The sequence below is a fragment of the Phaethon aethereus genome, assembly GCF_964289735.1.
Source record: "Phaethon aethereus genome assembly, chromosome: 5".
In the NCBI taxonomy this organism is placed as follows: Eukaryota; Metazoa; Chordata; class Aves; order Phaethontiformes; family Phaethontidae; genus Phaethon; species Phaethon aethereus.
In genome coordinates this window covers 68,982,381-69,009,811 of record NC_138579.1, presented here as the reverse complement: position 1 = coordinate 69,009,811, position 27,431 = coordinate 68,982,381, and the positions used below count along the sequence as shown (strand labels likewise).

General features: G+C 41.2%; 1 protein-coding gene across 8 annotated transcripts; it reads right to left on the bottom strand.

Moving 5' to 3' along the window:
- Positions 1–833: 833 nt before the first annotated feature.
- Positions 834–23,629, bottom strand: CTTN (cortactin; the record flags this gene model as incomplete). Of its 8 annotated transcripts, none has more annotated exons than XM_082001031.1 (16): positions 834–970; positions 1,517–1,588; positions 2,490–2,679; positions 2,774–2,863; positions 10,052–10,200; positions 10,758–10,827; positions 11,955–12,010; positions 13,724–13,834; positions 15,071–15,181; positions 15,814–15,924; positions 16,776–16,886; positions 17,417–17,471; positions 18,154–18,264; positions 21,545–21,674; positions 23,059–23,132; positions 23,546–23,629. In XM_082001031.1, 16 exons carry the CDS (start codon positions 23,627–23,629, stop codon positions 834–836), a joined length of 1,662 nt encoding a protein of 553 aa, XP_081857157.1. The 8 variants fall into 8 exon arrangements, with proteins under 8 accessions (XP_081857157.1, XP_081857156.1, XP_081857160.1 ...); XM_082001030.1 differs by having other exon boundaries at positions 2,490–2,685; positions 2,777–2,863; XM_082001034.1 differs by lacking the exon at positions 13,724–13,834 and having other exon boundaries at positions 2,774–2,856; positions 10,048–10,200.
- Between the last annotated feature and the right edge of the window lie 3,802 nt (positions 23,630–27,431).

The window sequence follows — 27,431 nt, the reverse complement described above, 5'->3', positions numbered from 1 at the left end:
AGTTCCCCTTTGAACAAGTAGGAATCTCACCAAGTGACTCAGCACTTATGTAGTAACTTCTTCAAGTTTTCACGGGAAAGAGGAGGGGGGGAAAAAAACACAAACACAAACAGTAAAGAAATCGGGGACAATCACTGCTGGAGTGTTTGCAGCCCTCCTCTGTGATAACATAGACAGAAGAGCAGGGGAAAACAAATAATCAATGCAAGAGCCAAGGAACTTCACTTTAAAAGAGAAGGAAAAAGTAACCAGACTGTTTCCTTCATAACAATATTCCATAAATACCGGACAGTATTTTATTAACTGCCATTTGCTGCAACTTTCAAGCATTCTCTTTGCTTTTTCACACACTATTTGGAAAATAAAAGAAAAAACTTATGCACCACTCTAGTCCGCCCCACTCCTGCTTAGTGGAAAGGCAAATAACCTGCATAGCCATGATTTTCTTAGCTGAAAACATTTAGTGGAAGACTAACTAGACTTAAACGCTAAGTATATCTGCTCACTTACTTATGAGTAAAACATGCAATATTATGACAGACAGCTAACTGTCCTTGAAAAGGCTTTTTCTGACAATTGCTAATTTGGCAGAGAAGAAATGTTTCCAAATGCATGAAAATCATTTTAAGAGCCTTAGCGAAGAACACAGTAGTTTAGTTACAATATATTAGCGATTTCTGTGGCATAAACATTTTAAAAAGCATCAGCAAAGTATTAAATATAAAAGCGATATGTATATACCCCTCCATCCTCAGAAAAGCATCATGATTTGTAGTGTATTAAGTCAGATTTATTGACTGGGGAATTAAGGCATAACCAGTAGACAATAGTCTTTATTGTCTCAGCTCCACGTAATTCGCAGGGAACAACCCGTATCGGCCTTTGCAGACACCCCTCCACCAGCCGTCATCGATCATTTCTATATTTGTGATGATGTCATCTGGGTCAAAGGAAATCTCGTCATCACCCGCTGGAGAGAGAGTTGAAGAGGCTCAGTATTCACACAGGAGCAGTCCACACTACAATCTCACCTAGCAACGCACCATCGTTAAAAATAACACAGACAGCCAGCACCTTCCTCTCTCCCATCAGGGCACCGGGCAATGACAATCTGTAAAGACGGACGCTTTCTCATCCTCTGGAGCAATGAGGTAGTTGGTCCTCATCTACTGCATTTTGGGTGCATTTCTAACTTAAAGCAGCAATTGCCACCTAACACACCAAGAACCACTTTCTTGATCTCTCCTCAGAATTAACCAGTCAAGACTTTAAACAACCACACATGCCAAGGGCTTATCAAGAGTGTTAACACTTGGTTAGAAAAGATTTTGAAAACTCTCACCATTTCCAGAATCAGTGGCTAGAAGTCTTCAAAAGTATCTCAATGCTATTGCTAAATCACTGAATTCCTAATTCTTTGCATCTTAATTTCATGTAAAGGCAAAGGAAAAACCAGACTTATCTGTGCAGAACAGAGTTTTCAAAGACATGGTTCAAAACCAAGAGCTTTGCTTACCAGCTTGATAATCATAAAGGGCTATGGCTGTAATTCCAAGTTCATTTTCATATTCATCATAAGCATTTTCTTCTAAAGAAAGAGAGAGGGAAAAACAAATTAAAAGCACGAAGCACACTACCTATCCATCACCCCGAGTTCTTTTCTATGGTGCTTCTCCTTTAATTCTACTGCTAACCCACACAAGAAGCAGGGAACAAACTATGCAAGTTTCTAGCAGTGCTGACATACCTTCTGAAATGGATTTTTTTCCCTAAGTCACATAAAATTAAAGCCTGAAAGGAAGCACTCACAAGTAGGCATTTAATACAGTATAAAATAAAAACCATCAGCCCTATAACACTTTTGTAAAATGTGACAAAACAACTGAGCCCAAGATCACTGTGTAAGAGACTATTTACTACTTTGTTAAGGGTACATGGTGGGTGGGGGGAGGAAGGGCCCTGTTTAAAATTTCCAGGCTTTCACACCAGAGCAAGCAGGTTCTTCACCCCTCATTTAGTAACCAGAAGAGATGAGAAAAATGGGAATTTCAGTTTCTTTAGCTTCCGACACCCTTACTCCGTTCCCTCATGAATCTCAAAGTCCAAGAACTCTTGACAGAATTTTTTGCATGTTAGGCCAGTGCTGGCTCAACACACATTTAATCTCCGTATCTGTGCTTTTTTCTGAAGTTGAGCTGCATTACACAGGGTGGAAATGGTTACCCCTACATTTCTATTTGAACTGACACTCTAGAGCGCATTGTAATTATTCTAAAACCATCTCACAGAAGTTAAGTAATTTCAACCTTGCCCTAGCCATATCTTAATTTCCTAATTGATGCTTGTTGGAGAAGAATCTAGAAAGTCTCATCAGACTAAAACTTTAGAAAACTAGGACAGCGTGCTATCAGCACAGCTATGCATTAAGTCACTGCCCAAGGAAATAATCTTTATCTTAAAGGGTTTCACATCAGAAACAAACACTCTACCTGCTTGGTAATGGTCTCCTGCCCCTGCGACTTCATAGACAGTCTCCGGTTCATATTCTGCCTCTCGCTGACTCACAGCTTCTTGGTAGTTCGACTCTGCAGCTTTGTACCCGGCATCTGGCTCACGCGCAGCTGAGTACGTTGCACTGGAATTCTTGTAGGCAGACTCTGCTTCATAGGAAACTGCGTCCTGCAGAAATACAGGTGAGGTTCGTCAGGGTTTTGTAAAAAAGGTTCCTACACTTAGGATCAAAAACCAGGTACTGAAAGTGATTCTAACAAACCTCGTAGAGTGGGCTTGAGGGTGCCTTCTGCTCAGCCAGCTGTGTGGTAGGAGATGGTGGTGGAGTTTGTTTTTTGGCTTTAGCTTGTTCCTAAATTGAAGGGCAAGAAAAACTTCAGTGCAGTTTAATCACCAATGTCATGACACCGAACAAGAAACGATCCTCCATTAAGACAGACAGCCAGCATATTCTGCAATGAACTGATGTGAGCACAAAACTGAAGAGGATGGAACCGGCTGGATCATTAGACCTGCCTGAAGGTTTAGAGTGGCTGTACAGTAAAGACCCAGAAATACAGCAAAGCAGAAGAGAAAAAAGTGAAGAAACAGAAAACACACAGTATGTATGCATACATGTGTTTAAAAACAGAGTACCCAATGTTCTTTGGCACACTTCCATAGGAGCTGCAGGGTTTCTATGTTCAATAAATTCATTCTGTTCATTAGCTGGCTGGGCCTCATGTCCCATTTTAGCATAAGTTTAGAGAACCTGGAGCCTGCGTGTTCTAATTATACAACTGATTTATTATCTTTGATGAGAAACAATCCTGCAAGCTCTTGCAGGTCTGCAAAACACCTGTCAAGGCAAAAGACTGAATACCTCGGGCAAAATTAAGTCCTATATACTAACAATGAGGGGATTCAAACGTTCCCAAGAGTTATATGTGGTAGAAATAAAAGCAGTATTGCTATTGTATTCTGCAACACAAAGAACAGGGATCTGAATGAAGTGTTCTGGCACTCAAGCGCTTCACGCTGTGCCATCCCACCGGTGATTCAGAGGGCAAATCCACACTCATCATTAGAAAGCCATTCATTAGGAAGCCAGGATACCATAGAGCAAGAAACACTACATTGCTTGCATGACTTAAAAAAAGACTATAAGCTAGCTATTTCATTTTGCCTCTCTTTACCATAGGGAAAAAGAAAACTGTGGATCTAGGGCCAAACTTTTTTCTTTCTTGCAAAAAATAAGAGAGAATAAATATTATGGGAGACTGCACACTCCAGTAGTTTAGGTCCATCAGGCTGTGACTCCCCAAAGGATCCCAGGAGAAAGTGTAGTCCAGAGATGAAGCGATAGGACTCTACTAGGAAAAAATTCTTCCTTTCCTTTGTCACAGCTCAGAAAAAATACATCTAACAAAGAAAGCAAAGCGTGTCTTGAGAACGGAGCCAGTTTTGAAGACAAATTGAAGTCAATGCTGTGCTTTCTGGAAAAAAATCTGTCTTGAAGCGAATGGTCCTCCCCCACTTTAAACTCCTGTGCTACAATTAAAAAAGCACAGCAAAGCGTTTATTACAAGTCAAATCTAAGTTTGGGGACAAATTAAGTAGTATCAAACCATTAACAATGTCCAACACGGGAACAATTTGAATGATTTGTCCCAGGAAACAGATCTGTAATCCAGCCTACAGTTTGGGATAGCCACAGCATAACTGCCATAAAACATTTAAATTGAATGTTCCCCCCTCAGGCTAGGTTTCTTCCACACTGGAACGCTCCATGTGAAAGAGCGTCCTACCTTGATTCTCTAAGGTAGCAGAGGCTAGCTAAATTGTGAGGCACCCGTCAATTCAAACCAGCAGTTAAAGAAGAGCTCCCTGCACACCATTTGTGACTTATGTGAAAAGCAAAACAGAAAAAGGATTACCAGTAAACAGGGCTCTTGAAGGAATGCAGTCCATATGTACATTCCCATTGTGGGAGTACATATGCCCACATACTTCCTTAAAGTGAGAGAACTCTCTGTCTGTGCAAGGAAGTTCACTTCAAGAAATAAAGTTCACTTAAGTCAAGGTCCATCCCCACCCTTTACAGCATCTGTGGATGGTGTGCTTACATCCCTCCCCTTTTCATGCTCAGGTTGTGAGCAAGGGGCAGTGCTGCCAGTGCCGTTTCAGCTTCCCCTTAACCTCATCCTCCCTCCCTCAGTGTCTGCAGAATCACACAACTAACCATGGAGATGTTCAGTCTAGAAGAACATTAATCATCTGGTTACAGTGAAATTTAAATACCAGCTTTCAAAAAAAACTTCAAATGTGTCCAGGCAACAGAACCTTTGATGAAGCATAAGAAAAATCAACCATAATGGCTTGAATTTAACCCACACTTACAGCAAAGATAACAGTAAAGAAACTCATTTTTCAGACGGGGTGGGGGGAGATGTAGCAGTTCAATGACTCATGAGAACCTGTGTTACTACATTTAAACCCTTCTGGAGAACTTGCTTCCTCAGCAGGAGAAAGCCTCAATGAAAAGCTAAAATAGCTAGCAAAAGCCTAATTTCACCATCCGCCACCTACAGATCATACTTATCAGCATGTGATCACCCAAAATGAATGGCAAGAGAGCTAATGGAGAAGCTGAACTTCTTCCCCCTCTCAGCCCAGACTACAAACCCATGCAACAGAAGGGAATACTAAGCAAAAAGCCTGACTACTTTGCAAGATACACGTGATCAGTACTTCCTCTTCATTGGTTAAAAAAATGGCTCCAACTGGGTTGGAATAGGAATAGTCTAATAAAGAACCATTGAGCAACTGTAGCATGAAGATTCAAGATTGAGATGAGCGAGACAGTCAAACTGTTCTACAGGTCAGACAGAGAACTGAAGAAGTCACTGAAAGGCAAAGAAGACCCGGTACCAAAATGCACAGGCCACACTGGGACAATGAGAGGCAACAGGATGATGTCCTGCCTTATCCTAACCACAGCGCTTGGCAGCAGAGGTACTTGGAGAAATGCATACACCAGTCCATCTGGCCAATCTCAGGGTCATACCCAAGACCAAACCTTCTCTGAAAAAGAAGCATCAATACTTTCTGTGTCAGCTGTGCAACCTTCCAAAAAAATTCATACAGCCACCAGAGCAGATTTCCCACTTCTCGCCGAGGACTGCAAGACAGCTCAACTATCAGAGCTGAAGGACTGAACTTCAGAGAGTCCTGTTCTCCCCACACCTATCGCTTAGGGCAACTACTGCCTTGAGGAAACAGAGGATCTCTCCTAAACCATATTATACTTTCATCATTCATAAGGAGAGCAGGAAAGCTCTGTCCTCCCATTTACAAATGGACCATATCTCCAGAGCACTGGCACATAGCTGCTGCTCCTTGTGAAAATGCAACTGTGCTCCAATGAAATCACACAGTATTTTAGAATATACTGATATCCCTACTTGTCAAGACAGAGGGAACATAAAGGGCATGCCCCTGGAGACACGGCTGCCGCCACACGAAGTACCTCCTTGCACCTTGAGGAACATCAACCCGCTTGTAGCAAAGATGCAGAGCAAAAAACATACATAAAATACAAAAAAGATCAGCATGAGGTATCAGAGTTGCCATATGCCCTAGAAGAGAGACACTTTCATGAGGTAGTTGCCCAAGAGGTGAAGCACTGAATTAAGGATAAAGTATCCTGGGATCCTGCAACAAGAGAACTCTTACCATCTGAGAGTTGGTAATTGCTCTGCGACAATGAGTCGTTTTTTAAGACCGAGGCGTTCAAGGATGGACTACACTGTTTACAAGAACTGGTCTTTTGTAGAATCTGGTAGAAACAGCCACGCCGACGTAAGGAAGTTAACACTCCTCGGTTGAGGAGTGTTGCCTAGTAAGTACCACCAGCATCTTGAAGATGACCCAAGAAGCTTCAGACAGGCTAACTGAGAAGTCCTAAAACCACCAGACACCTTGTCTCAGAATGATGCAGAAGTAGTGATGATGGAATGGAGTTACTGACAGGTGAAAATACACACCTCAGAAAAAAATGAAAGAGCGGGATGAATGCTGTGAAAGTCCATTTTTCCTTTGGGACTGATACTTCTTAGCAACTCCTGGCAGTAACTGGAAGCAAGGGCTGTCCAAAGTGATCTCATGGGTGCAGAACGGCCTTATTAACAATGCAACACTTGCGATATCCATCAACCTTTATCATGGTTCTTCCTTATTTGGAGAACTGTGACAGTATCTGCTGAATTAAATCTTGCGAAGATAACAATGCTACTTGCTGTTAAGTCACCAGTCCTAACGCTATCCAGATCCAATGTGCTGACAGAGGAAAACAAGTGCCAAGAAGACAGAGACCTCCTGAAGGAGTGAAGAAGCACTTTCAAGAGCAATGTACACCTCAAGGCTGTCTCCAAGTTGTGTCCAAAGCCAGTATTTGTTCCCATTCTTTGTCACCCCATGGAACAGACCCCAGAGCTGAGAGACTACAGCTCTTTTACTAGAGTTGCAGCGTTGGTGGCAAGGACAAGGACTGTGGAGGGTAAGGAATGAAAAATCACTTTGTTAGGGAAACAACTAGGTGCTAGACCTAGATACTGGTGATGCATAAGCTTAAACACAGAGACATGATGAGAACAGTTCAGGAGCAGAGACAGGCTGGCAATAGCTAAAGGAGCTATGGGGCTACCAGCTTAACTGCTACACCAGAAGAAGGTGGTGACACATGCTGAGAGCATTTTGCTGTGGCTCTGAATGAGCAATTGCTGAGGCATTCAACTTTCCTCACGTGAAGAGCTCCCAGAGTAACTGTACAGACTGGATGCATTTCGGCTTTACCGCTCTGCAGAGAGGGGAACCAAGTGACTCTCCTCAAGGCAAATGTTCAGCTTTTCTCTGTGTGGCTCAGTGCTGGAGGCTGATGCCAATGCTGAGAATGACACAGAGCAGTCCAAGTTGACCAACACTCAGAGTGGCACCCTGGAGCAGGCTCGCTGACCTTACCAAATAGAAAAGACTGAATTCTCAACTTCAGCTCTTTACCTCTTCTATTCCCAGCTTTAAGAGAGTGGCAGATGCTGTGTTAAAGGTGTAACATGTTTTTCTCCAGGACAGTAAAGAAACACAAATAGTGGTTGGGGGAAGGTATTACAAGCCCACAAAGTCCACAGGGATGAAAGGCAGTGTTAGAAGAAATCACTGATACACAAAGATGAACTCCCATTCATCTTGTGATACATGTATGCAGTGAACATATGCTCACACTGTACATCTTGAAGCCATAAGGCAAAAGAGGTGACAAGCTGAAAGAAAAAAGGGAAACAAAAAAGCTGCAATCACTTTAGATGAAGAGACTTCATTTATCCCATAAAGCTAGAATTTCCTAAATTTCAAAGACAACTCAAAAGGAAGTTAGCAGTTTTCAGAAGTCAAACTATACAGGAGATACATGAGCCATGCAGTTTCAGCACAGCAAAACTAAAGAGCTATCTCAGAAGCAGCACTTGCCTGCACACCTGTGAACAGCAGAATTGAGAAGCCAAAACATTGAACTGGGCAGGGGAACTGATTTGGGTTAACTAGATGTTTTATTTGTTAGGGTTAATTTTCCACTTTTGTGAGACTATACAGGTGCCTTGCTGGCATAAGGAACAAGGTAGCTCAAAAGTGTTGCCATTAGCAGCCATGCTGGTTTCGGCTAGCTTAGTTAATGTGAAGTAACATGCAGTTTCACTGCAGTGTATTTTCGTCAGTTTAGGAAGATCTGGAGCTAGGTTACTGTAAGACCATCATGCATTTAGTTTTTCATACTTGTAAAACAAATTATTTACATCAAGTCTACATTTGCAATGAATTAGACCATACTGATGGAATGGGATGAATACCACACCCTGACATCCTGTAGCAGCATCCTGCTAAGGGGAAGTACCTACCACATCTGAGAAACCAGTCACTGGGTCTGCCCCATTTGGTGTTAAGTAAAGATCTGAGAAACCATCTGACAGTCTTTCCTGGATTCCAGATGTCTCTCAGAGGATGCTGAGACAAGTTCATATGCAGGAAGATTTATTAGTGGGGTCTGCAGCTGGTGGCATACATTGGCCCTAACAATGAAAGATACTTTTGGCAGAAAATAAAAACAAAAGAAGAGAAGGAGAGAAGAAGGAAACAGGAAAACTCCAGGAAATGCAGTGATGAGGTCCCAGACAAGCATTCTCCTCTGGGACGGTTTCTTCAGCATAGCAAGTGGCAATGATGCAGATGGTGAGGATGACCATTTTTCCTGCACTTCTTGAGTACTACAGACTTTTCATCAGGACCCGCTCAATCTCCTTACTGGCTATTCCTGCTTGGGACACTATTCCACTAGTTGGAGCAGGCTGTTTTGGCATCAGTGTTGCATCCTGGTTGGCTGTTAAGTCTCAGGGCATATGTATGGCTAAGTAGCATTTATTCAGAATTTAAAACACTACCATCTTTTTGTGTCCTATGTTTAGTCTTCTCTAGCATAAACTAATACCTGTAACACAGGAAGAGAAGAGGGGGAAGGAGGGACTATTCCTACACCAGCATCAATTGCTTTCCACTCCCTGCTGTAATATCAGGGTTTGTAGGTATGAGGCTATGAAATCAGAATAACAGCATGGGACCACAAAGAAAACTGCCACAGAGGCTCTGGACAAACACAGCTACAGCAGCTTGCATGAAAAGTTACACAGCCGCAGGCAGCAGGCCCTCAGGATCACTGGTGATAAGGCATCTCGGGCATTGAGTAACAAAACAAATGAACAAGACACGAAGGACAAGTTACTATTAACACACTAGTCTTTCCATCTCAGCAGCACAGTTTCCCCAAATATGCAAATTCAATAAAGCAGATAAGATTAGTTTCTGATTAAACATTTCCTGGAATTATTTTGCTTATGAATAACACAAAAATCACAAAGCTTTTAACCATGCCAGTGCTAAACTAATTTTCTTAATTCCCAAGTTAAGATTCAGTTAACATTTGGAAGATTATTTCCCCTAACCTCACGGGTGTATGCTATACTAATGGGCAATACCACCTTCCACAATACTGATTCCAAAAACCAGCATCACCAACCATCACCCTGGTATTAAACTTCTTCAACAAGCATTCATATAGGGCCTTTTGGGGACCACATGTCTCTCCCCTTATGAGCTCCTCTATGCCCGAGGGAATCTGGTATTGCCAAAAGGCAGAAGTACAGTAAGAAAAGGTCTGCAGACATTAGTGCTCAAGACTAGCATACTTATTTTGGGATAAGCTAAATAAATAAAAAAAATATATGTAGTATCGAGTGTTACCCTATCACCCTATCTGATCTACATACGGTGCATGTTGATAGATGGCTGGAGTCGCAAACAGGTAAAACACAGATACAAACACAGGCAAACACACAAAGAGCTTTAAAGCCTAGCTGGAAAGAAGGAAATTATCGTTTCTTGAAAGATTCTCTTTTCTCCCAACATTGCATTGTACACACCAGCCACACTGCTCAAATGGGATTTGAATCTTACTGACCTCCAGCTTCCTTCGAGCCTCTTCCTGTTCTTGTTTCTCCCTGGCCATTCTTTGTGCTCTCTCAGCTTCTGCCTTTCGTCGGTCTTCCTGCTCTTTTTCCTTGGCTAGGTTTTCAAAGTTAGCTCGGATGCTGCTTGTTTTGTTAGCAACTGTAACATTTCAAAAAATTAATCAAATGGTTTTGTTTAAGGTTCTGTATACAGGTAGCCTGGAATGAGGTTTTGGTACAAATTTCTGCTAGGATTGAACATGTTTCTGCTTTTCTGCTCTCTGAGCTCACAGCCCATTCAGGAAAGTCTTTCTATCCCTCTTTCTCCCTCTCTCCTTCCAAGTCCAAACCTCTCGTGCACCACATTTCTCTTACAAAAAAACCTCCTACAACACTTCTCCCTCCACTCCTTCATGGTACAGTCTCCACCACTCCACTCCCCTACTCAGTCTATTATCCACTCTGATGCTTTTTATTCTCCCTCCCTCAACTCTGATGACCCTTAAGGGAAAAAGAAATAAAAAAAACCCCAAAAAACCCACAACAAATTGAAACAACCTCTCAAGGGAGGAGGGAGAGAGTAGTAGAAGTTGCTAGAGACCTGCAGATAGAGCAGTCTTCTCCAGATGGGTCTTACTCCGCACTACTACAACAGTAATATTCTGGGCTTTTGAACGTTATCACCTCCAAAGAAAGGATTTGGGGCCAATGCCTTACCAGCTTCTATTGGCTTGGTCTTCTGATAAGTTGATGCTGGTTTCTCAATATCTTCAAAAGTTGCTGCATTCTATCAATAAGGAGAAAAAGAGTAGATTTAAAAAACACAAATTCATTAAGACATTCAGACAGCTTTAATCTGTGACATTTTATTGTGATATTGCTCCTATGGCTTTTTTTCATAACACCAAAACAAACTCAGGAAGAATCAAAATTTGACAAATTGAATAAATATTTCTGTAAGTCAAACTATATAAGAATTAATCTTCAGCGACAGGTTTAAACACATTAAAATCCTATTAATTAAAAAAAATGTGGTTTATGAACAGATGACTTATCGGAACTAAAAACAAGGCACCGTCCAAAACATTTATTGTGTAGCTGTTGCTGTCCTAATTTACATTATGCAGGATTTCTACCAAGGTAAAAGCATCCAGTTCCCTTACAGAAGAAGAGATTGTTAGAACAGGGGGATTATTTTGAGAACAGCATTCAAAATACAAGGTTGTTTTTTTTTTGAAATGAATGGTCCTGAATCTTGAAGCACGAAGTTAAAAAAAAAAAAAAAATCCTACAGACTTTCAGACTCTGCTACTTTCTCACTTTTAAATGTCCTACATAAAGCTGAGAGTAAATTTATTCAGTAGATAAATCTCAGGGAGGACTTTTTCATCTTCTAGCTTTTTAAATTTAAAAATGGAGAGGTAGAAAGGGGGTATCAGCTGCCCTATCTTTCACTGTTATAGAATACTAAAATAAATTCTCCTAAAGAGAAGGTCCTTGATAATCAAAGTGGGCAAAGTTGGTAGATATCAGACACCTATTTTAAGCAGTCCACTAAAAGGACAACCTCAAGATACAAGGCATTAGCTAGTTGTTAGAAGACATGACGGAAATGGTGGAATTAATGGATTTTCTCATTCTTTCATATAAATTTTGCTATTCTTTCATTTCAATGCTTCAGTTTTCCCTACTTAAATATACATATACTGCATATACATATGCACATACCTGTGTGAATAAACCGGCATCAGCTCTGTGTGTATAAACTTGCTTTTTAAAGATTCAGAAAAGCACAGAACTCTACTGTCAGGCTGGAGAAGTATCCAGAAATAAAGAGCTGAACACTACAGATCTAACCAGACTATTTTGTATCCCTACAGACTATTTAAGTCACGGGCCTCTTAAGCAACTTACCTTATCCATCCTATCTTTCTGCACACCATACTTCCCACCAAATCCTTTTGAATAATCTAAAAGCAGGATAAAAAGGTTAGAGTAGAGAGTTTGTTGTCCCTCCCATCTTCCTGCCAAATGCAAATAGCCATTTCAAATGCAGTTAGCCATTTCAGCTGCATGCAGAGATACAGTGACAGCCGCCAAAGAAAATGCAATTTGTTTTTTGATGCAGAAAGGATACACAACTGCAAGAGCCTTCAGGTACACCAGCAGATAACAGATTGTGGGCCACATGCATTCTTTGAGTAAACATTAAGCTGAGGATTGATAAGGTATCAAGCAAGGAATAAGGGATGAGCCCTTCTAATGCATCACTTCTGTAACACAGCCTTTCACAGCACCAATTCTTAGTCCTCTGCAGTAATCATATAACCTAAGCCATTTTGCTTTGCTCAAAGGAGCGATATCCAGTCTTCAGTGACCACAGAGGTGTTTTGTTCTCTTTAACTTGGTAAATTCTATGAATGGCAGGAAAATATAACAAATTTCTAATTCCAGTGGATTTGGTCGTGAACCCAACTGATGAACATTAAAGCCATTGGTAATAACTCCTGCTCTCCATGTGGAAAGGGGCAATTCCACAAGACAGCACAAGCCTGCAACAACTCACCATCACAGAAATAGGGTGGCCATGCTATTCCGCGCCACCCCTGAGCTACACACTCGCTGACTCTAGCACTTGTTATACTCCAAAATCTGTTTAACTCACTAGTGGCATTAACAAGGAAAACAACAACCCTAACAAGAGCAGCTTTCTGCTCTTTCTAGTGAGTTATAATCGGAGAAATGTCTGACGAGCACCAGAGCCAGTGCAACAGAAGCAGCAAGACTGTGTCGCTGGAAAAACACCTCTTTCTGGTGGCAGTGAGCTGTAGGAATGTGCCCTTAGACTCTGTAGACGGACAGGCTTTCCTATACGTCCCTGGAATACAGTTACACTTTCTCCTCTCAATCCCAAAGCCACTTGGGGTCCCCTAGCCAGCTATTTTAGTGTTTGTACTTGGGCTCTGCTAAGGCATATCCGATGCTCCAGAAGTTTGAATTTGTGTTGCTGTAGCACAGAAAAATATTGACTATCAGAATGAACAACCTCATTTTCTTCAGCTTTGTATGTATTTTCAGCCAGAATAAATATACTACACTTACATTTTCCTGATCCAGACTTCTCACTTTAAGATAACGGAAAACCAGGAATTCATGGTTTGTACCCCAACTATTTCACAATGAATAAAGAGAGCATTATAACAGTATTTGCTCACCCAAGAACCACAAACATCCCTACTTCTTGTTTTAAAGACTACAATAATTTTTAAATGATCTTGCCATAACCCATTGCTTGTTAATGGTTACATGCATGGTCCTTATCTATTTTTCCACCAATTTATCTAGGCAAAACTTCACATTTAGACTCTTAAAACTGGTAACCACGACGTCATTTTATCATCATACTAATAATAATGTTGTTATTATCACACTGTATGTATAGCTATTAACTAAATGCATAATGCTGTAGAGCTTTTAACGAAACATTGGATATCTGTTTCCTGAATACAGGCTTGCTTTATGTAACGTTTTAAGAATAAAATGGAAGAACATTGCTAGATCATGTAGGAATAGAAGCGCAAGAAAGTGTCTGCACAATACTTGCATCATTCTACGCAGACAACTACTTAGGACTGTGTGAGAAGTGGCTGCACTGTTAAGAAAGTAACAAGTGAAAACGGTGCCTTGTTGAGATTCATGCTTGGCTAGTTTCTCCTTGTAATCAAACCCCACAGCAGATGGGTCCTGCCTTTCTGTCTGTACACCAAATTTCCCTCCGAAACCACTCTTATAGTCTGAAAAAGCCACATGTAATAAATTAAAATGAAGGGAGGAAAATAAATAAGTTAGTCAGAGAATTCAAAATCATTTTGCAATATTTTCAATCACCGATAATTTTGGTTGGTGAAAAAAAAAAAAAATCTCAAGACACTTTTGTAAGAGTAAATTCAAAAGAAGTTTCCACTTGAGATTAGCAAGAGATCAATATGATTTATCAGACATAACACCATTCTGAAGTCACAGAAAAAAAGCACTTCTCAGTATTTTTCATACACACTGCATAATGCCCTTGCATTTGATCAACATTATGAACATAAACACACACATAGTATTTTCATCAAAACAACATACAACAGGATACAAAAGAATAAAATGAGCTTCCTTCACCAGTGTGGTTAACATTTGTACACTAGAGAACTGACGTTTAAAGAGGTGTTAAGATAGGGTCCCACAGAGACTATCCTCCAGATACTCCTACACAGCATTGTTTAAAGAAGGAATATTCCTGCTGCCACACAGCTTGAGGGAAAAAAGCTCTCAGCTAACAGCTATGACCATTCCCTGCTGCTGCCTTAGAACAGCCATTTTAATATATGATATAAAATGAGGGCACAAAAAAGGGGGCTTCCAGTAATTCTCATACAACAAATCTGCTGGAGCATCCAACAGAACAGTATCTTGACAATCACTTCTAATTTCTTTAATTAAAAAAAAAAATTTCTTTTAAGTTAAGAGGGGTGACTGGCAGCAGACTGGGGAGCAACTGCTATTTTGCAACTTTTCTTCTGGGTGCCAGCATTTCATCGCAAAGGGTACCTCACAGGCAATGAGAAAGGACAGCATTTGATACTGAATTGCCCCTGCATGAAAATAGGGGTATACATAACAGAAACCAGAAACAGGAGATTATTTGTGGAAAGTGCAAAGACATCGCTAATTTGCGGTTTGCAAAACTCAAATGAAAAAGGAAAAAAAAAAAATCCAGGCTACCTGCAGACTCATGAAGCCTCTCCAGTGAGAACTTATCACTAAGAACTTTCAGGGACTCCGTATCAGATGTGTTAAATCTGCTTTGCAGACACCAGTACAACCAATACACAGCAACCATTCAAACACAGAAAAAGGAGACTCATGTCAGCTACTGTAAGGCTGTGGCCAGCAATACCAGAGAAGGAAGGTTCATATAGGGGAGAGAAAAGTCAAAAGGAGGGAAGTGAGAAAGACTGGCAAAGAATTGTAAGCTGATATACCTTTCTGGGATTCATGCAGCTGCACTTTCTCCTGGTGATCCCAGCCAAGTGCACATTTGTCTTGTCTGTCTGTCTGTACTCCAAACTTGCCTCCAAACCCCTTTACATAATCTGTATGCATAAAGTTTCAGAAAACATTATTATTGCAGTTTATGTAATACTGTGAACAGTATTTAATAAAAAAAACCATAACACATTATGGGATAAGCTGCCCTGTCATTAACGATACTATCTTTCACTCTTTTCTCCCCACTGCTACACTACTTCAGAGGGGAAGGATGCCCATTCAGTAACTCTAGGACCACAAAGTGAGGAAGCACCACAAATCCAGTGAAGATTACAGCATACAGACCCAACAATATTCTGAGATTTGAAGAATCTGATGCACTTTCCACCTAAAGCCACATAACACACACATATATATATGTGCACAACGTAGATATATAGATCATGAAGGACTTGATATTGCCTCTGAATACCACAGACCTGTGCAATTACACATTTATTTCAGTAATATGAATATTAGCTACATATTAGGGACATTAGGTCCCTTGGAAATCAGATTGTGAAACTCAGGGAGAGTTTACAATGCCTTCCTTTTCATTTAAGGGAAATAAAAATCTGCACACATAAAGGGCAAACACACATTTACCACCAAAAAAAAAGGGCAAACAAAATATTTTTTCCCAGGTTTAAAAGGCTGATAGATTTGAACCCGTATTTTTAAATAAGATAATAAAAACCTTTCTGTGATTCATGTTTTTCCGTTTTGCCTTGATATTCAAAGCCAACAGCACTTTTGTCCACTTTGTCCTTGTCAACACCGTATTTACCACCAAAGCCTTTGGAATAATCTAGAGATAAGAGCGAAGAATTTTGTTTGTGAGTGTTCAATACGAAAATATTACCTTGAAAAATTGTGATAATCAGACCTGCTGCATTGCATTACATTACATATTAAAAGAAGCACAGACACTTGATTCCAGACACTGAAGTCATAAATTCTTCAGAATGTATTCTCTCAGGATGGAAAATTAAATAGCATCAACCCAACTGCTTGCTGGGTGCTATCAGCAACTTTGCTACTTGACTCCTTGATGAAATTCTTAAGACACTTACAGCAAAGTGAACTTCAAAAACCGTGTCAGCAACAGCCTGGATGCTTTTAAACAAACACCCCCTTCTTCTCTTTAGCATTTCTAGAGTGCAAACATTTATTTGAGATAAACAGAAAACAGATGGCAAAAATGTCAAAATTTTCAATAAAACGCTCAATTTTTGATCAGATATGCCTGGAAACCCAATTAGCAACAAAATATTAACTCTAAACGCTACAAACTCTGATAAATGTTTTCATCTACAAACAGCTGATTGTTTTAGAAATGCTTCTCTGTTGTGGTTCAACTACTTACAATCTCAGTACTTGAATCTACAGCTTTCCAAGGAAAGTTGCAAAAAAACTCCAGGCAAATCTATATGCCTTGCTTCCAAAGTAACTGCAGTTGGATCATCACTTAAAACAAATCAGAATCTATGTTTTAGGATTCTTTTTCAGCAGTCAAAGTTTTCAGCAACATAAATTTTATTCAGTGTTAACTTTCAGCAGGAGTGCAACAGATGTAAAAAATTAGTATTTTACAATACTGCCTATCACAAATGCCTACTACATCAGAGAACAAAACCACCAACACGTATGTCTACTCACCCTTCTGTGACTCGTGTTTCTCAGTTTTACCCTGGTAATCAAACCCCACTGCACTCTTGTCCACTCTGTCAGCCTGTACTCCGTATTTTCCACCAAAACCACTTGAGTAGTCTGCATTGAGAGTTAAGCATGATAAAAATGAAATTAAGCAGCTTTTAATAAAAACATCATATCTTAGCAATGGAGGCAGAAAAAGTTATTTCAGAAATGAAATATTACTCTTTAGCACACAAAATTAAGTTTAATTTTAAACACACAAAATAAGATGGGCAACTGTCCTATAGTTTATGATGGTTCCTCTTAAATCTGCTCCCTATTTCCAATAGGGTGCAGCACAGCACAGGGTGAAAGAGCAACTCCCAATCTTTCTAAAATGTCCTTGAATCTCACTTCTAAAACAAAAGTAAGATTCAAGATGACAGGCTATTTCCTTGCCTTAAAACTTCATCAACTCATGAAATTGCTTTGGAATTCATTTTTTCATCTTCTCTTCCACCCAAACCCCTCAACATTTGATACATTGAGAACATCGTGTGGAGGCCTCGCTAAATGAGGTCTTCTACAAAAGTAAAAGAATAGAGGTCTATTCTATGATTTATTGAAAAAGTGTGTCTAAAGAGGCAACCACCTCACGACTTTACCTTTTTGGGAAGCATGCTTCTCAGTTTTCCCCTGATATTCAAACCCAACAGCTGACTGGAAGAGAAATAAAATTGCATGTGTGACAAAGAGTTAGATATTATTAAACTGCATGCACTTCAGTAGACAAAGAGCACAAAAAGTTCCTGTGTCTTTCCACATTGCTCTGATCTTCTTGATTGGGAACATAAATACCTACTGAACTTATAGGCCATATTCATTTACATGATTTACATTTAGTACATGTATTCATGGCAAGGGTTTTTGTCATCCGTTGCCAAAGCAAATTGTACTGGCAACGTACTCTGGTCTTGCCAGGTTCAGCAAGTCAGTACAACAGGAATTCAGCGTTTCCATGCAGGGGTTGTTACACAGTCTTGGAGCAGGACAGCAATTATCCCACCCAGTAACTCATGTTGCGATACAGGACAAACCATCCCCAAAATCCCTCCTGTAGCATTCATGCTGATTTTATCCTCATCACAGAACTCTGCCTGGCTAAAAGGCATATTTTAACATCTCTTTTTAGCTTTATTTCCCATAAGGGCTTTTTTCTGTTTTGCTTTAAAGAGAAACGTATCTCCATAACAAGTCAGTGTTAGTTTATGGCTGAACTTCAAATACAGCAGACAGAGCAAACCACACCAGCATTTTATGATACTGGAATTTTTCAGCTGTATGTACGAAATGATAAACTCAACTACATCAAGTAGCTGCAGTACGAGATGGAATTGCTCACCTGGTCAACTCTATCAGTTTGTACTCCAAACTTGCCACCAAACCCTTTCACCGAATCCACTTGGGAGCAATGCTTAGAAAGCTTGGATTGATATTCATGTCCAACAGCTGACTAAAAGAAATTGGAAAGTTCAGAAACAGGCAGCAGTTCTATACAGTTCTATATGTAACAGAAAACACTGCAACCAAGTAACCTGAGGATAAGCTTCATTATAAACATGCATCACTGCCACTTCCTTGGCTACTCACTTGAAAATCATCGTGCTACCGATACAGCCTAAGCAAGGGAAGCACCAAGAAAGCGTCTGACAGCAATGACTCTATTCATGGAGACTGTTTTATGCTCTGCATTTTTACTTCAAAACCACGGGAATGAAAACAAGAAAGATACAGAGAGGATCTTGATGGTGTTCATGCAGGATAAAAAATAAGAATTTGTTCCAGATTAAAATATACAGCCTGGTATTCAGGCACATAGCTACAGATAGGTTTTAGCTGATATTAGATTGCAAGCAAATACATGTACAGCTAGGTTTTCCACTGATAGTCTTTTAAGGAGGCACCCTGATCTTCTGCATAAACCAAAATTAGGCATCTGCTCTTCATATTTTCTCCTTGCTTGCCAAACGGCATCACAACATGAAGCAGTTTATCCACATCAAGACAGACCTCCCCATGCCAAAGGCATTCCAGCCTTGTCGTCGCCAATTTGATCCTGTCCCTGGAACTCAAGCTGAATGCAGCAAGCCAAGGTGCAGTTACATCACACTATCACTGGCTTCAGGTAAGACCCAAGGATATGTAATTACATGCCTGAAAGTACACCCAGATAGCGTTTGCTAGTGTTACACTAATCTAGTACTAGGATACCCTTCTAGATCCTGGAATCCATGTTAGAGCCTAGCACCTTGAGGTATATAACACAGCCAAAAAATTGTTGTTTTCTTGTACTGTGCCAAAACTGAGTCCTGGCCAGAGCAACTTGCAATTTGCCTCTTTAATTGAAGATTTGAGTCTGTTGCTCAAATGCACACAATTCCTGTCAGAGGCAGAAAGAGAAGACCTCATAACCTGCCACATGCAGCCGCGTCTAGATCGTGAGGCTGTACCTTGTGGCAAGCACCTTTCCTGACTCCAACCATCTGCCCCACCTGCAGCACCGCAGGTCCCAGCACCGCGGGTCCCAGCACCGGTCCCTGTGCGCAGGGCAGTCGGCATCTGCGGCTGCAGCAGAGCACCCTCCAAGCAGCTGCCCCAAGCTCTGACCTTTGAGGAATGAGAAACTGCTTATCTCGTACTCAGTATCAAGCAGCTGGAACAAGGTGAATTAATTTGAGGACACAAGGTGTCTAGAAACCATAAGTAACTTGGCTTTTCCAGTATTTGCTTTCTTTTCTTACACAGCTGCTGGAGGGAACATTCCCAGCACGTAGGAAAGCAAAACATTACAGCACATAATGGTCAAAGTAATTGCCAGGTAACAGAACAAAGATGTCAATAATAAGATATTATCTTAACTTCTATGCAATATAAAAGCTCCTTTCTTTTCCTGACTGAAACAGTTATACTCTTGTTCATTTTGCAGGTGTTCTGTAGCACAGTCTCTGTTAAGTGCAACAAAAAAGGCTCTCGCGTTCCCTTCTTCTTCCCGTTACCCATCACATTTATGGAAGACATGAAGCTCTGAAAATCCTAGGTTTTATGTGGTTTTACGTGATCCCTCTTTTGTCATGCCAATTGAGGTAGGTAAAGTTTAAGCATGTTGTTTGCTTTATGTGGTACCAGAACTTTCTGCATTGCATTAAATACCAAGCATTACAACATACCGCTTTTCTAAAAAGACTTAGAAAAAGATTTCTCTTGGAAATCTGTATTTCAGACTAAATTGCCCTCATAATTCCTCAGCACAATACTCTGCCACATTTTAAATCAGTTACGGAGGTCTGGCATACAGAATGATGTAACTGTTCATTTTAAGTCAGCATCAAGGTTTTGCCCTAAATACAGCAAAAACCTGTACCATCAACACCACTGCAGTAACACTCATTTACTTGAGATGAGCCAAGCCTTAATGCCAGCACACCTGCACAGACCCCCAGATACCTGTGAAGGAGAGATCTCAACGATAAGGTTTTAGAACTATAGTTATAAGGAAGAAAGCTTTATTAAAAAAATAAATTATGAATGTCTCCTGCCACCAGTATCACTCAGATGGGCATGACCATCATGTTTTTCCTGATGATTAATTCTGGCCTGCAGGAAACTCACTTTTGTTTCTTTCTTTTTTCCCCATGGACACAGGTGAGGGATAACCTGCTGACACTAGAGAGCTACGCAGCTGCAGAACAGGCCTAATGGTTGAATCTGCTCAGCAATTTCTTTCCCAGATTCAAAGGTTAGGTTAGCCTATTTCAAAGGCCCATTGAGAATTATACAGCAATGTACTCTGGAATATGGGAATTAAGCAAAAATTTAAGGCTGTCAAATTACTAGAAACCTAGAAGTAAGAAAATAAAATCATTCTTGTACAGGAAACAGTTTGGCTCTTACTTTAACAGAGTACATGAAAGAAGCAAGCCAGAAGTTGATATGCCTGTCTAATTATCATATGGCTAATGGAATTACCTTAAAAATTATCACTACTTTTGTTAATAGACTGTAACTTAAACAGCCATCAAGTCCTTATGTAAAACACCTGACTGAAGTACAATGATTTTTTTAGATACTTGAATTACTTGTCACTGTTCACAGTTTACCACTGTATAAGAGAGCTGCCCTCTAATTTAAAGACAGCAGCACACCCTTTTCTTCATTCTTTGGCAACCTTTGTATGCATAGAAGAACTGGCACAGCATTGAAATAAAAAAAAAAAAACCAAACTGGCTTTATTCATGCATTAAGTACTCCCTAAGTTAGAAATATACTTTTAGAAATTTGCATCTTGACTCCAGGTGAATCCACCCAGGACACAAGTAAGCAGACTTTCTCTAAAGACAGAGCAAGCATCAGATAAAAACATGTGGGGCCACTGCACATCCCAGAACTTCTCATCATTCACAGATTCCTAATGTGCCACCTGAAATACTTGTTCCTGATGCTTGAAGTGCTTTAGTTCAGTTCTTTCTGTAGGAGCATCTTGATTTAATGAGGGAACAGAGCATGATGGCCTGACAGATTTGGGTAGCAGTGGTTACAAGTGTTCTTGTTAGAGCACTGTAAGAGTGATGTTTTTGCCCCCAAAACAAGCCACTGCTGTATATAGCTCATAGTTGTTCCAAAGTTGGAAAAACTTTGCACCTTTAACAAGCTTAACTCACATATATAGTTGTGCTGGCCACAGGCAAGGCAAGACAAGGCGTATATCACCATCCCCGGGAAGCATTCATACTTACTTTATCCATGCGATCTTGTTCAACGCCAAATTTCCCTCCGTAGCCATGGGAAGCTTTTGGTCCTGTTTCAAGCTCCTTCTCCTTGAGGTTCTGGTGTTCTTGGAATACGTTCTCTCTCAGCTGATGAATACTTTAAAGACAAGTAATTAAGCAGCAAGTTTTACTAAGAAAGTTTCAGAAGATAACTTCAAAAAGATGCAAAATAAAAAGATGGTAAAAATATCATCTTAATTAGAAGTTGGCCAACTTGTATTTTTTCAAGCCCTTTCCATTTTTTCAGTGCATATTCATCATATTCTAAGAAACAGAATTTATTTCACTGCAGAACACTGTCTGAAAAAAAAACAAAAAAGCAAAATAAAGGCATTGGTTTGAAGACTAACATGGAAGGGTATTTTGCTGTTTAAGCAATCAACTACCTAGAATTTGTATGTGCCTGAAACATATTTTCTTCTCATGTCCTAATTTAAGTTCTTTCCAGCGCTTTTTATTTAGATGGCAACTTTTCAGAATAGGGGTAATCTCTTATCATACAGTCCCTATGGTAATGGGACTCTAATTCTAACTGAGCATTCTGGACACAGCTCTAATGCAACATAAGGATGCAAGGAGACATGCACCTCCTCCTCCCCAAGTGTTCTCCTGCAATATTCAGGAATCGAACTTACGGTAGCGCAGGCTACATACAAGAAGGACAAACCAACATGGTAATCTGTACCTTAAAACACTGACCACCTAAGTTTAAAGCTTCCTCATGCATAATTCAGCCAGTAAGCATCCCCACTGCGCTCCAAATAGGGCAGAATAAAAACAAGCCCTGAACTAAGCCACACAGTTCAGTCTCTCCGTTTGCAATACTGATAACACTTATTCTTAGCTTTGTACCATAAGGGTCAATGCCCCAGAAACATACAAGCAAAACCAAAATGAACATCGCAATCACAGATCTCCTAAAACTACTTTAAAGACACATTTCATAACAAGTACAAGATTCAGAAGATGGATCACTTCTGTCTCACAGAGCCCTTCGTGATGCATTCATTTGCTTTTCTGCCAGGGGGCTCAATTTGTTACTTTACCAGAATTTTTATGACTTTGGTAGCAGTTTTTTAAATTAAAAAAAAAAAAAAAAAAAAGCCTAAGAATTAAGGGACTAAATATATGATTAAAGTACCCAACTGAGGCTCCTCAGATCACCCAGTACAAACTTCCCTCCTGGCAGTATTGACTCTTGCACCAAAACAGAAGAAAGAAACTTACCAGACGCAAAGGAGGCAGGAAAAATAACATTTCCAGTTACAAAGGAAGATTTAAGAGTCCCTACACCATAGTTCTGATCTTAATTTCAGATCTGAAGATACTAACATATTTGAAAGACCAGCCATCTGTCAAATAATCAATCTTCTACAGAGACTCTTGTTTTAATTATGAAGATACAAGTAACTGAGAACATGAGTTGATTAAGTCACCTGGGATTATGACTATTAATAAGTTTTAAAAGAGAGCTGCTTTACTTGATGTGTTCTTGATGGCCGGATCCTTTCACAGTTTTAGCTCCCCAGCGCTGTTCTTTCTCACTCACATCATTCTGTGAAGGACACACATAAAAAGAGTTAAAAACCCAAAGATATTACTAGTTATCTGCACTTTTATAGTTCACAGCAAAAGCCTTCAGCAGTCGGCAAGATCAGAAGAATCAGAAAAGCAGCTACTACCATCTTCACTTCTCTTCTGCTGTGCTTTGTCCACCGCTGAAACGCACGGAGAACACGCTCTCTTCTGTACAGATTTCTCTGCAGCACCCAGCCAAGGCAAGTTAGTTTTGTTAATCACTCACAGGCACAAAACGCTAATTCTCCCTCCTTGCACGAATATGCTCCTATCAGTTTATTTTGCTGAGACATAGACCCCACTCTGAAGAATTAATTACTCTTTAACATGTTACATAACACGCTTTTATTGATTCACACAAGCCAAATCAATAAAATTCGAAAGCCATACCACAAAATCAGGATCTGTCTCCCAGTCATCGGCTCCATCATCCTGATTGACAGAAATGGTGTGGCCTGCAGTAGCCTTCCACATCTGCAACACCATCAGAAGCAGCAGCGTCACACTCCAGTTACATGTCAACTCATTTTATATCACGTATGATAGACGCAATCCAAAATTCCCAGCAAAGTACGTTATTTAACCACATAAACATAAGCTATATTTGCAGTGAAAGTAGATTTGACCATTGATTCTCAGGCTGGTCTGAAAACCCCTTTTAGTTTTCCTGGTGGCACTGCAAAAAGGTTAGGAGCAATCGCTGACATGATTTCAAAGAGAACAAAGAAATCTTTCCTTGCGCAAATTAATATGCTTTTTCTTCACTCACTGCACTGAGAGTTCTCTTCAAACAGGCCTCCAAACCAATATCCACTTCTGAAGACTGCTGCTAATTCTGATCCCGTGCTTATGTTTAAGGCATAGGAATAGTTGTTTTTTTCCCCAGCCATTAGTAATCACTAGCATGATACTGTTCATCAGGCAGTACAACCTACATGTTTCCTCTGTTGTGTAATGAGTTTCAGCGTCATAAAAGAAATCCAAACAACTGTAAGAATTTGCATGCAATCTAGACATTAGTCCACTTGCCTGCAAGTACAGCGTACGTGAGTTACTGTGTGTCTCAGATAATCTGTGACTAGTGAGCAGAATACACGGCCTGCCTGGTGCTAGTCAGTGTATTTTATGCCCTTTATTCTAGCTAAATCAAAACAAATGAATTCCAAAAAGCAAAGCAAAAACAACAAACAAAGCTTTCTGTTCTCCCAGCTTTTTCAGGTACAAAAGTCAAGGAAGGATTTCTTTTCTTCATCACTACTCCACTAGAGTTCAGTTCTTTAACATATCATCATTCTGTCCACTTACCTTTATCTTTCTAATTAAGAATAGATTATAAGGATAATTACCATGGACTATTTCATTCACACAACCATAATCCAGTAGGTGGAATGAAAACTCCCATTTAAATGAGTAACTAATAATCCAGAGGTAAAGTGCATACAAAAAAAACCCAACCCAAAAACAAACACAGTGCTTACTCTACAGCCTGACAGAATAAACTGATGAGCCAGTTTTATGGAGCATTTCAGAAATTTCAGGACTGGTAACAAGAATGAGAGCAACTGAAAAGCTGACAGTCAGACACCATGGCAGCAAATGACAGAGTGGCCTGACAGAAGGGTTTAAGAGCAGACCAGATGACATCCTGACAAAGCAGTGGTATGTTTCCCCTCCTGCTTCTTCAGGTCTCCCACATCCAAATTCCTATAGCAATTAACAAACTAGCATTTATTAAACTACTTAATATACAGATAACTTATGAGACTACATATTTATAATTCTTAAAATGTTGGAAAGCGGAACCTAAGCAGCTCAATAATAAAACTCAACGGAGGGTCCAAGTTCAAACTTCGGAATCAAACACAAAACTATGGTCACTCCTAACAGGGGTGGCTTGTGTCCCTCCCTCCATGTTCCACCATGCTGTACACTGCGCATGTCACCTGAACTCCACTTCTGAACAAGAGCTGAAGTGTAGATACATATGAACGTGGTTACTCTATGTATTAGGTTGAGCAAAACAACTTCTTCCCCAAAGTACTTGGGTCACGCATTCGCTTGATCGTTTTGCTTCGTGCATTCAGCTGTACTTAGGCATTTAAAAGAACAAAAGCTAAGATCCTCAAGCCTAGATTTCTTTGCTTCCTCCTCAAATTCTCACAAGCAATAATGAAGGAAGGAAGGATTTCACTCGCACACCCTTACAAAATGCAGAATCCACCGCCTGTCTTCCTAAGTCATGCAGATGAACGCCAACATTTTTCCACACCTCAAGCCTGCATTCTATAAAGCGAATTACAAAAAGGAGCAAAGCAGCCCAGTAACAAGCGATCCCAGTCAAGACCTCTGACTGCTGGTGGGGTGCTAACAGGAATGAGCCTGGTTTCCGAGCAGCTTGCTATTGTAGCATCTCTTCCAAAGCAAAACGTGGAGAAATATGATCTATTTATGAGTCACTGACTCACATGGTCAAGTTTCTGAAGGAAAAAGAAAACGCTATGGTTCAAACACAAACTGAGGCTAAATATATGCTTTGAATTTATCTGGCCAGCTCCACGCTCCACCACTGTTATGACTAATCAGTGGTCACAGCATCCTGCCCTGCACCTTCAGCAGCGCTCTGGGGAACTCCCCTCTTCCCCAGGGCCTACGGACAAACTCCTGGAAGGAACAAAGGGGGATGCCAAGGCTTTGCGCCCAGACATAGACAGCACTGCAGGCAAAGAGAATCAAGCAGCAGCTCTAGGCCTAGGCTCGGTGGGGGCACAGAGCACTCATCCTGGCCTTGCTACCTGCTGGGGACCCGCCGCCCGTCCCGGCAGCAGCGACAGGGCACCCCGAAAGGACGGCAGGGAAGCTCCCCTCTTCTCTGAGGGAGCGATGATAATCGCAGGCCGCGGCACGGCTCACCCCATTTTCCCCTCATCGCCACTGCCTCCTCCGAGCCCCCCCGAGGGTCTTACAGCAGACGTTTTTTCTTCTTTCAAGTTCGCAGCTCCGGGGCCTTTGAGCTACGGGGTGCTTTATAGAGTTTTTTAATTAAAAAAGGAGACAGAGGCACGTAGCCCTAGCTCGGCCTTTCACCAGCTGAGCGACCGGCTGCTCAGGGGGGCAGCGCCCTCTCGGCCGCCTCACGGAGCTCCGCGGGCAGAGGGCCGGGGAAAGCCCTTCACCGCCCCGCACAGCGGCCGGGCCTGCGGCTAGAGGCCGCGCCCCGACTCCCCAGGCCACGGTAAGACCCCGGGAACGGGCGCCGCAGCCCTCCCCCGCCCAAAGCCGCCCGGCCGGGGCTCCTCCGTGGCTCCGCACCGCCGGCAAAGCGGGACGCGGAAGCCCTCGCGCCCCCTCCCCGCTTACGCTGCCGCTGCCTCCTCCGGCCGCCGCTGCCCTGGCTCCGCGCCGGTGCTTCCCGGGCTGGCGGCGGCTGCTGCAATTTCCGCTTCTCCCGAGCTCCCACTTCCTCTTCCCGCACGGCGGGGCGGCTCCAGGTGGGAGAGGGAGGCATCGCGCCCCGCCCCGCCCGGCGGCCCGGCCCCGCGAACGCCGCGGCTGCGGGCACGGGCGGGGGAGGGCCCGGCCCGCGCTGCAGCATTAGGACAAGTCACTTAAAAAAACCACACAAACAAACAAACAAAAAAAACCCCCAAACAAAACAAAAAAACGGAGGAAGGAGGAAGAATATATATATTTTTAAATCCATAGTGTAGTTGCTTCTTTCCCTGTTTCCAAAAAAGCGAGAATTAGCATTGCTACTTCAAAAAATGCACCGTCAGCGGTTTAAAAATGGCTACAGCAGATTCGGTGTAGCTTTACTTTTTTTTTTTTTAAATCTCTTGCACCATCATGTTTTGGAAATTGCAACCACATCGTCTTGAGGGGGTTTCCATCACATTACCAGTAGGCAAAAGGTTCACAGGGTGTCTAAACGAAACAGATGCAAAAAGGAAAAAGTTACTTGTTCTCCCGCTATTTGTTTATACATTTTGGAAGAAAGGCAACAGACTCCAAGGACTGACATTTCCAGAAAAAAAACCATTACAACTAAATATACAAATTCTAACCATAATAAAGGGCAAGATTAAAAAAATCCAGGTGTACAGTTCCACCAGTTTTGGATGGAGGACAGCTACCTCCAGTACGTCAGTTCACAGTATAGATAAGCTCAGTTCATTTTTTCCTGTATTAAACACAGGGTAATTTACCCTATAAATATAGAATATTTTTAAAATTAGGCTACACTTACTGTGAAAAAGGTGTTTGCTAGAGGAGGAAGAGC